The 11,963-nt window shown below is 37.1% G+C and overlaps 1 protein-coding gene across 1 annotated transcript in view; it reads right to left on the reverse strand.

The window, feature by feature from the left end:
• snd1 (staphylococcal nuclease and tudor domain containing 1) overlaps positions 1-9,656 on the reverse strand; it is a 220,790-nt gene extending 211,134 nt beyond the window's left edge. Inside the window, exons 1-5 of the mRNA XM_052120467.1 lie at positions 9,421-9,656; positions 5,737-5,886; positions 5,258-5,378; positions 4,547-4,554; positions 3,141-3,214 (exon numbers count right to left, since the gene is read on the reverse strand). Of these exons, the coding sequence (XP_051976427.1) occupies positions 3,141-3,214; positions 4,547-4,554; positions 5,258-5,378; positions 5,737-5,886; positions 9,421-9,495 (428 nt within the window). The 5' untranslated portion in view covers positions 9,496-9,656. The remainder of the gene's footprint in view (positions 1-3,140; positions 3,215-4,546; positions 4,555-5,257; positions 5,379-5,736; positions 5,887-9,420) is intronic.
• Between the last annotated feature and the right edge of the window lie 2,307 nt (positions 9,657-11,963).

The following is an 11,963-nucleotide window of genomic DNA, read 5'->3' on the forward strand; positions in this document are numbered from 1 at the left end:
AAGACTTAAAGAGAGGAGAGAGAGAGACAAGAACAAGTCAGGGATAAATCAGAAACTATGATGAAAACGTTTTTGTAGGGGAACATGTGGGTGGAGAGTCTATTGATTAAAAGACCATGTCTGTAACTTGTGCATCAACTCTTCCTTTAATACCTCAACTTGGACAAAATCACAGAATTAAGATCTGAATTATGGATGTTATGACGGAGAGATGACAGATTGCATACAAAAACACATGCACTAATCTTCAAGTTTTTCATGTACTACTGAAACAAGATGAAAACACAAAAGAGATTCAAAGATGAAACTGCCCTTTTGGTATATATTAGAGCATGCAAACTTGTAGAATGTTTAAGTGGTGCTCTATAGTGGGATCATCAAAAGCATAATGAGCTTAGATACTGCTAAAAAATAATTACAATCAACACTAAAATTTGTCACACTGAAAGGGTTTCTTTTGCAATAAAGATTGGCTGACTGGCTGTACATATTTCATGGCTGCTCACTGAAAATATAGAGCCGACATGGAATTTATATATGTCAATATGTTCTATTATGTGATAAGAAAGGGGCCACGGAGAGATGCGTGAAACAAGCATAGCTATGTAAAAATGGGTCAATTATACAGCTATCATTACACAACCACACAGCGGTCAACCTACAATAGTATTTCTGCAGAACATTGCTTGATTTTTGTAAACTGCATTCTAAAAATCCACATATTTATGTTTAATGCACCACAAATACATGCAGCTTACAAATGCTGCTTTTCACAGAAACACACTAAGGTCATTAGTGGTTATAGCAGTCAGTACATTGTTTAATGGCAGCTTCAAAGTCTATTTCCATGGCAATCGCAAAAAAAAAAAAGGAAGGAAGAAAGGAAAGGAGGAAGGAAATTTAGTCCAAATGAATAATAGGATAAACAAAACAAACAATCTTAAATTCAAAATCTGAACTAATTAAATGAAAAGTTCTCAATTTAAAGAAAGATTTTTCAATAGTACTTGTAATACATTCTAAAAGCCTTTCTGATGACACTTAACTAAACATCCTTCAGGTTACTTTTTCTTTTTATAAAAAAAAAAAAAACCTCACCAAGTTCAGAGCTTGCTCGGACTTTGCACAGTGCCAACATGGCTTCATGTGGTGTTAAAAGCCAGACATTGGTGCACAGATCAGACTTTTTTCAAGGCACAATTTTGCAGGACATTTTACAATTGAAAAATGTAGGCAAATGACACGTGTCCACTTAAATCAAGCCATATTGCCGTTTTGTGTGTTTTTGATGTTAGCTTCTCACCTCAAGATAAGCATTTCCCTACATGTCCCAGTGTGATTATTAATCCCAATAAATTAAATAAATACATAGTCTGCATGTGCTGCACACTTCAGAGTGTTCTGCTCAGTCATCTCGCATACACAAAAGCGCACATGACGCTCATGATAATTTTCAATGTATGAACGCCAAACTTCACATTCATTTTGAAGCGTGCATTAATTTAATATATAATCTGCTAGTAGATTACATACTTTCAGTTGAATTATCACACTAGGACATATAGCAATTTTTCTTTCATTAATTGTGCATTTAAACATTTAAGTTTTACAGCAAATGCCATTTATATTACTAGATTTTCTGCGATTCTGTATGTGTTTTCTGCATTCTACATGTGGTAAACATGGTATTAATTGAATGTATTAAGGCTGGATTAGCATGCTACCAACCCAGGGTGTGAATGAATTTTCAAAAGAATCAGTGGTCCAACTGTCATCATTGTCATCATCTGAATGGTTAGCAGTAATGTTGGAATGAAAAATATCATATTTTACACTATCAATACTTAAACTATTTTGTTGGAGTGAAGCAGAGATGACAGCAGATGAGCATAAAAGGTCATTCACTAAAATACATCTAGTTATTTTTTGAATTTTCCATGACTGGAAAACTTCATTGCAAAATTCCAGGTTTTCCAGGATGTGGGAACTGCACTGGGGAAATCCACACTATAACTGCTCAATTCCCTCTGTGCTGGCCTTGGGATTAGAATCACCAACATTCAGAGAGAACACCTGGATATTTAGCTCAGATGCCATGGTTTCTATTGGGCACAAACACAAAGCACACCAAATTCAAACTATGGGCATGGGTTCTTTTCACCCTTTTTATGGAACCTTCTGCATGCAAGAACGAGAAGCCAAATAGACTGGATTACACCAAGCCCTTACTTAAAACTCATTCATGCAGTAATAGGCAGAGCTGCCAGGGCAAATGTCTAAGAAAAGACCTCTGCCAGTTACGTGACAAGCCTCGAGCTTCAATTATCTGAATCCTTCATAAATTCCAACCACAGGAAATAAGGGGCTGCCAAATCTTAGCTGCCATCTTGAGCCATCTTTATCTTGTGAAGTTTTATTTTTCTTCATCTTCTCAAAGAGTGAGAATGTGTCAGAGGAAGAGTGGAGAGTGGGCATCCTGCCCAGAGTGCCAATGCCTAATTGAGAGCTAGGCTGGTGGGCAACGTGCAGACCAGCTTAAAGATGGTTCCTTTGGAGAAGATGACAGCCGATCCAGTGGGCTGTGATGGGCCACAGCAGGACAGGCTAATGAGAAGACTGTTCAGGGCTGTGGAGAGACCAGCAGGGATAACACCACCAACTCCTGCTGGGAAAATGAGCCTAAAGCAAACCGTTTCCACAGCCAATCATTCAGGGCCATTTCACAGAACGGCTTACACATGCATCATTAAGCCCCAAAAGCTTAGGACAATATTACAAGCTGGGAATTGACTAGGATGAAGGGCAAAGAGACTGGACATGTAATAAGCAGACATGACCAGAAGAGGGAGTGAGAGATCAAAGGGAGAAATATCAAAAGGAAAATTTTGTTCATGAAACAGCCTGAGTGTTTTAAGTGCAGCTTCAAAAAAGACAAACACTGCCCCCTGTGGGATAATACAATAACAATACAACCACTGTGATGACACAATGACCTAAGGCAAAGGGAAAAGAAGCCAATTGTGACATTGCAAACATTGTAAAGGATCTGACAATGGGGGCATGAACCACACTGACACCACTTAATACAGACAGTCTGTGTGCGTTTGACACTTGTGAATGAGAGTGCACAGGTTTCTTACTTATTCCCTCTGATGCCCTCTCTGCGCACTGTGGCGAGACCTTCGGCCACCAGGGACTCAGCGATATTTTCAGCCTGATGGGTCTATAGAGAAATCAAACCCAGAAGAGACATGTTACAATAACAATAATCTCTAACATTAAAGGGACAGTTCATTCTCATATCATTTTACTCACCCTCATGCCACCCCAGATATGTATGAATTTCTATCTTTTGCAGAACACAAAGATTTTTAGAAGAATATTTCAGCTCTGTAGGTCCAAATGACCAACAAGTCATTGGTTTGTAAGTAGTTTGAATTGGATTAAATTGAAAAATAAGCTGTAAACAAATGATTGATGATCACTTGTGTGTGTGTGTGAGACTTTATTTTTTATATTATTTATCTGTTTCATTTTTTTCAACATCTGAGGTACCTTTATTTTTGTTGTGGATATCCCAATGTGGATACTAAATTTGCACCTTTCAGAGAACTCAATAAAATATTCAAATTATATTTTGGTTGCATTTGAAGGCAAAACATTTTTTTAATTGATTGTGTAAAACAGGCACATAATATCGATCGTAGGGTCCTGAATCAAATCGAAATCGTGGCAGACTTTGAAGTATCTGAAAATATCGGATCGCAGGACAAGAGAATCGATATTGGATCGTGATGAAATGCATGTTATGATGAAACATCCGATTTACACCCCTACTAATCACCATTCACCTGCATTGTATGGACCTACAGATCTGAGATATTCTTCTAAAAATCTTCATTTGTTATCTGTAGAAGAAAGTCATACACATTTGGGATGGCATGAGGGTGAGTAAAAGATAAGAGAATTTCCATTTTTGGCTGAACTATCCCTTTAAATATACAGTGTTTCCTATTGAACGTGGAAAACAGGAACATTGTTTTCAAGTATATCAAAGGTTCTAGTAAATTGATAAACATAATTTTTAACAGTGACAGTGATCCAGGAGTGGGGTTACCCTAATTTCAAATCTGCATGTCTCTAATTAATCCTCACTCACTAACTGTATATGCTTATATTTGTTAATAAAACTCACGTGTGAAAGACTAAGAGCAGATATCACGATTCATCAGCAAATTCCCATTTGAATGCATTCTAAATTAACGGTAAACTTTAGAACCAGCAGAACACAAATACATAATGACATACTCCCGAAGCATAAAAAACACAGAAACAAGGAACGTTTTAAGCAGAAATCGTTTTAATACATTAATTAATAGTAACTGCATAACAGTGTGAACCTGCTATAACATAGAGTAACAACAATTATGTAAATCGAGAATAGGTTCTACAAATAAATGCAGCCAAACACATGCAATATAGACCTTTAAAAAAAAAAAAGGGTTAATGGGTTTCAAATGGTTTTGAGAATGACACTTGGCTTTACTGAAAGATCTTGCTACATGGGGCCTAGGTAGCTCAGCGAGTAGTGACACTGACTCCCACCCCTGGAGTCATGAGTTTGAATCCAGGACGTGCTGAGTGACTCCAGCCAGGTCTCCCAAGCAACCAAATTGGCCCGGTTGCTAGGGAGGGTAGGGTCACACAGGCCAACCTCCTCGTGGTCATGATTAAGTGGTTCTCACTCTAAATGGAACGCGTGGTAAGCGGTGCGTGGATCGCGTAGAGTAGCATGAGTCTCTGCGGTGTCATGCACAATGAGCCACGAGATATGATGCGCAAATTGACCTGTCTCAGAAGCGAGACTTGTCCTCAGCCACCTGGATTGAAGTGAAAAAAACGCGCCACCACGAGGACCAACAAAGTAGTGGGAATTGGGCATTCCAAATTGGGGAGAAAAAGGGGATAAAATTAAAATAAAAGATCTTTCTGCAGATGTATTATGGATATGTTTGCAGAGAGTGATGAATCAATGAACAGTGTAATGTCTGAGCGTATTTTATACAAATTACAATTAGTATTTAGAAACCTTCAAATTCATCGAAACTAGAACAAAGGAAAGAACACATTTGAGTGTGTTGTGAATCTTCCATTTAGCGTAATAACTTTTTCTGCGCACATAAATGTCAACTTGTATGCATTTATTTGTGAATAAGACCCATTAAGATTCTATCAAGAGAACATAAATATTGCCAACCTTTGCCCAGGTACACCATGCCATATTCTCTGCCTTGAGGGGGTTTATTCTCCACAGTGAAACAGACTTCTTTACCAATCACCTTCTTACGCAGGAACTCTCGTGCTTGGAAAGCCCACGGCTGCAAAAACACAAACACAAAGTGATTTACAACCTTTCAATGCCAGGGGATTGTGCATTATCAACTTAAAACAGTTTCCATTTACTATAAAGGGAATAAAAATATCTAAATTACCAGTTTTTAACTTCAGGCACTTGTTTTCATGTGACTTCTTAAGCCGCAAAACAGCTTAGCGAAATTCTGCAAAAGTAGGTTACTAGAGTACTAGAATTACACTAAAAGACCTTGGTCCTCAGCTCTTCCAAAACATAAGAATATATATATTTGTATCATCGTGCCAATAAAAATAAGGAATCATCCTGTTAATAGATGAATAGCTAGAAAAAGTAGACCAGCTCTGTGGAGAGTCTATGTTCACCTCATCTGGTGTGTCCTTAGTATCTGGTTGGCCCTGAATGGCGCGCCGGGCGAGAGTTCCAGTGCGGATGTTGCTCAGATTGATTTGCCGCTCAGGAGGAGGGCCTCCTCGTGGCTGGCCCCTCACAATGAGAGCACAACCAGACAAGACCTGTAAAGACAGTCACTGTGAGTGCTCAGAAAGGACACTGTATAATTTAAAAGATCACAAGTTTTACATAATCTTCATTGCACAACAACTTTGCACAACAACTTTGCACAGAAAGGTCCCAATTTCTCTTGAAATTTAACATCTTATATGCAAAACAAGTGAAGCAATTGGAGAGAAGAAATTAATCATGGGGGGGGGGGGGACTGAGTAGTTTTATTATTATGATACATGATGTGGTGTCCTTTAAGTATTATTAAAATCATAGTTTGGCATCCAGAAATTCAACAAATCATAAGAAACAGTGGTGATGAGAAACCTTACAAAAAACAAACTAGCCACAAATTTGCAGCTCTTCAACGTTAGTGGTGAATCTCTGGCAAACCTTTGGCAACAATGGACAATTTGCTGTAAGTTTGCCGCAAAGCTCATTGCATGTGAAAATTATCTGTAGCGAATTTGCGTCAAGTTTGCGGCAAATTTGTAGCGAACTCTCAATGTATGTAAGGGAAATTATAGATATTGAAGAAGCGTTGGCAGAGTGTGATACAAACAATCTACAAATCCAATATAAACTAAAACTGTTGAACAACAATTACATACACAAACCAGAGACAATAACACAAAGATCGGTGTTAATCACAACATGACACCTATGAAGAAACACAAGTGGTCAAATATTGAGTTGCAGAACATTGCTGGTCCTCAGGGCAGTTCCTGTCTCTTTAAGATAAAAAGATTAGTTCACACTGTTTGAATGTTTGCACTCATTAGCATTTGAATCTGCTCTTGTTCTAAAAGTTGTTTTTGATGTTGTTTACAAGCCTCATCATGCTCACATACATTTAGAACTCATCAAGTTCTAAATGTAATCATTCTAAATTGTTGCAGACATCTGGCAGATCCAATCAGATGTCAGATAAATGGCATTCTTGCAAACTCCTGAGACAGATCTACAACTTTGTGATCTCATGAATTGATTTAATGACTTTGTTCAATCTCAGCTTACACTCCACTAGCCCCTAAATACCAAAAAGAGAAAAAATAATCCATCCATGACTAGAACAGACTCTATAACACCTAAAAGAGAGGATACAGCCTTCAGGATAGGGAATAAAAATAGAATAGAATATTACTGTGGACACTACACACCTAATACTGAAACTGTATAGGCACGCCATTCCTGGTTTGAGTCAGGGAAGAGTTTTCCTCTTGAGAAGCTCTGAGATCAGAGGTCCTGCCTTTATAATTACAGACTGTTTGGAAGGATCTACCAGGCCTCCTTCACCACAGTCTGGGGTCGGAAAATATCCCTGAATTTCCCAAATCCACCACACCAAGGAGTTGAATAAGATGGGGAAGTACTACTTCGGATTTTTAAAATGTGCTTTTTTTATATTAAAGCAAAATCAATACAAATCTGATATTGGGTAACAGACAGCAGAGGTAATAAATTCTATAAGAAATACATCTCTCATTTTAAATAATTCTTTAAAGAAATTAAAAGTACTAAAGAATGACTGGATTCTTTAAGGAACCAGAACCGTCAAGAGGAATTGCATCATAATCGTACAATTCCTTAAGATTCCCTACCCTACATAAAAATATATTTTAATTGACTGTAACAAAGATGGTGCTGCTGATATTTGACACTGATCCTCAATCAGCCTTTGTGCTGATGATCCCACAGTCATGACTAAAGCAAAACACAATGTAATCTTGAACATGGAAAATCACCCATCCTCAATCTAACCATTAGTAGTACTCTTCCCCACAATGGTAACCTCCAAAAAAATCTGCCAAAAAAGAAATTTCTCTAAATACCAGCATAACAGAACTTTAAACACAAACAAGTCTCCTACTGGTTTCATTTTGAGTACAATTTTTTTTAAATAACACTTAATTTCAAAATGTACTCTTCCAATCCATTCCCATTCAAAGCATGCTGGGTAATGCAAATTTCCTGCTTGGTTTCAGCAATACTTTGATGGAACAAATATTATTCACATTGTTCCAACACAACTGGATCAAGTAAACATAGACGGATTGTACACAATGAAATTAAGCTATGACCAAATTCTAAAGAAATGTGTTGGATAATGACTGTGTTGAATTGTACTTTGACTTTACTTAATATGATTATGTTCTTATCTAATATATATATATATATATATATATATATATATATATATATATATATATATATATAAAGTTGATTTTAAGTATACTAGTGTAGTATTTTCAGTAAAGCTGCTTTTAATTTTTTTCAGTGGCACAATACCACAACTACTGTAAAACCAAAACAAATCAATATGGGATCTCCTCAAACAGTGTAAAGAGCTTTCTGTCAATTTGTGTCAATTTCTAAGGTTAATGACAGTGGTGGGTGGCTAATACCAAGTTACCATAGATTTATTGTTGTAACCACAATGATAGAGTAAGGATGACAGTTCTGCAGATACTACGGTTACCATGGTAATGTTTTATAAGTGTGTTATCCTAAAATACTGAAAATTCCAGAAGACTACAAAGTAGCTCAAAAAATATATATAAAAAAATGCAGTCTTTTATCAGATTAATATTTTGAATAAACAAAGAACATCCTAATTCATCTTCAACAGAGCTTTTACTACAAGGCTATATCACATTGTTGACGTGGGTTTCTCGATGAAGTAGTCTTGGTGGGCCAAATATCTACGTGTCAGTTTCTCGTCGCTGCTCTCCCTCCACTCACTAAAGCAAGCAAAGTAAACAGTTTAAAGCTGCGGCGCACTTGCCAGGTCAGGGGGCCCAGAGAAACCTCGTCCTGAGATAAGACAAAGCGCTCAAACCCATCTGAATCGCTTCCTCTTCACGACCAACTCTTGCGCGCGTGAGGTTCCTCGCTACGCGCACGCGACTATCTGAACAAATCTGAACTTTGATCCAAGAAAAATTTTGTAATTATACCGTCCTGATTTAGGGAGAGACTGACTAACATATAAACTGTCTATTAATCCAACACGACAGTTATACGCAAACACAACCCACAATTACGCGAGCTGTACGTTGCACTGATTTTTGAGCCCATATATGTGTAGATGAAACTTTATAACGCTTAGCCTCGAGGAAAGGGCTGTTTAGAAAACTATCATGAGTTTGTTATTAAAGCTATGCCTGTGTGCAAATTTTGGGCTCTAGCTGCACAAAATTTAGATTTAGCGACAGGTATTCTGCAATGTTTGGTACAACTTAGCTTAGTACAAAAGCTAAAGAAAGCAAGCGAAAGTTTAAGCATTGAATCTAATGTGGCATAAATGGCCATCTGGATCACAGCTGAAGAATGCTCAACTTCTTTCACCTTTGCAGTTCGTAGAAACGAAAATAAGCGTTCAAAACTCTAGAAAACTGGAGGGAAATCAACACGGTGCATAATGTATGCGTCCCATGAAAGATGTTAACTTTTTGACAGCTTTGTAATCACTTGTTCCCATTTGAGCATTAGAGAGTTAGCCAGTCTGCTATGCAGTTTCCCCCCAGACCCAATACTTCTCCTACCATCTTCACTATTCCTCTCTGCAGCTGCGGAGCTGAAGCCTGGTTGGACTGAACCTGTGCGGGTGCAGATGCCATGTCCGCTGGCCTGGATGATTATTCCGATCGGGGAGGGAAGAGAGAGAGAGGTAAAGGAACCGGGAGAGTCCTACGAGACGCCTCTACTGTGAGTCAAAGAAGGGAAGAGAGACTGAGCACGGCTGATCACGCTTTGCTTAACCGGAAGCACGGCGTGGGGATGTACACGTCGAAATGTTGCACTTCCTCGGTCAGAGCGTCACACTCGCGAGCTGAATGGGGCGATCTGGTGGTGATGTCAGAACGCGAGTGATGACATCCGGTACGCGGGAACGTGCGACACGTCAGCACAGATTTTAAAAGGCTTGTACACTTAATCAATCACAACATATGTTCAAGAGTTGTTCTGAGTCCTAAAGTTTTCACTGTGTATTCTTCCAGGTGGCTTTATTTAGTTAGTTCTTATATTTGTAATTTATTTTTGTTGTTTTATATTTGTAACTTTAATTAGGTACATGTATACATTTATTGACTTGTTTTGTTGATGTGTCCACTGTACTGCTTCTAAAGTCAAAATAAAAGCATTCAAAACGTTTTCAATCACAACACATAGGCTACACTATGTTACACTAAGAATATCGGCAACACTTTACTGTAAGGTTCTATTTGTTAATGCATTAAATATCATTAACTAACAATGAACAATTTCTATTTTCTAAAGCATTTATTAATCTTTGTTAATGTCAGTTATTAAAAAATGCATCATTGTTGTTCATGTTAGTTCATTGTGTATTAACTAAGGTTAATGTACATTTTTTATTTGAACAATGCATTAGTACATGTTGAAATTAACATTAACTATGATTAATAAATGCTGCAAAAGGCATTGTTCACTGTTAGTTCATGTTAACTAATGTTATTAACAAATGGAAAATTTTTGTTAAGTGTTACCATAATATCTACACAAGGAGCACGGAAAGCTTGACGATGAGACTATGATGACATCTTCGGGAGTTTGAAACATGAAACTATATCGCAGTAAAATTTGTCTTATAGGCCTAAATGTTTGTAATTGATCAAAGGTAATGTTTTTTTGTGATAGGTTACAATGCTTGGCTCTGAGAATATGATGATTTTCACATAACGGAAATATATTATTATTATTATTATTATTATTATTATTATTATTATTATTTCTAGCCTATGTCTGAGAGACCGTGCCAAATTTCAACATGTATCTCAAAAAGTATAAAAATGCAACGATGGTGCTTTTCTATTATTCACCACTAGGTGACGCCATTCGACAAATATTAAGTAGCAACCGTACCTCTTTTACACATACACTTACTCAAGATTGAAGTGTAGCCTGTGTCATATTGTGTTTGAGGGAGATGGATGGATTTTTTTTTTTTAATTTTTATTATGGTTTGTTAAAGAATGTCTAAGTTTGATGTTTTCAAACTAATTAGTAGAGAATGCACTGGGAGAATCGTTCTGTTGAACACAAAACATATGGCTATAAAGTAGGCTACTTTTTGTGGATAAATTATCTTTTTACACCTCGGTTCATTTTGCAATGCAGCTTTGTATCTAATAAATAAAATTCACAAACGTGGTGGCTAATATGCTCTGGAAGGCAAAGTGTACCAAACCTTTACATTGATAAATCGCATTCTTTAATGTTTTATCAAGGGCACCTCATTAATAACATCTCTTAATCTGATCAGGGAATAGGGGACTTATTAAGTCATTTGCCGACTTTAAATATTTTTTTAAGACAAAAGCTATACAGACATGCTGACTTCCAATCCACGCAAGTCATACATCATAAAGAATTAGTTAAAAGGCGCATTATACAGTATAACTATTCGCATGGTCTCACAACTGTACTGTGTAAGAAACTAAATAGCTTAAAAATATATTTCTATTCTGGACTGCAGCATACCTCATAACAATGCAACACTTAGATAGCTTTAACAATGTTGGTATGAATAACCATGTAATGGGAAGCAGAATGGTAATGACGTAACACAAATAGCCTATTAGAGCTTGCTGTGATTATATGGTTTTGCATTTTTGGGCAGTTCTAAAGTTACATTTAAATGTATGTATTTATTTTTTTAGTCCTATTTTTATTTTGGAACATATGAGATTCCTTTAACTTGGATTCTTGCAACAGAAGTGTTCTTTTCCATTTGTAGCTACTACCTACCCAAGAGGTTCGATGCCAGTGGAACCAGCGAGCACGACGCAAACCAAAATAAGAGGCCATATATCCACAGAAGTGTTCCTTTGTTTCCATGACATCAAAGTGAGTGTCCGAAAATGTTATAGTGATCTCTCCTTCTTTCTGCTTTTAAATCGGCATCTTAAAATTAGCATTTATATTTGAATTCTGCATAAGTGATTCACATGTGTGCGCGTTTGGAGAGCCTCGTGTGCACATTTACGCGGGTGTAATATCGCAGTTTAGCTGCAACAATTCAGAGCACATCATTGGAAAATCAATTATTTGTGTGTCTCTCTAA

Source organism: Xyrauchen texanus, chromosome 47 (genome assembly GCF_025860055.1).
Source record: "Xyrauchen texanus isolate HMW12.3.18 chromosome 47, RBS_HiC_50CHRs, whole genome shotgun sequence".
Lineage (NCBI taxonomy): Eukaryota > Metazoa > Chordata > Actinopteri > Cypriniformes > Catostomidae > Xyrauchen > Xyrauchen texanus.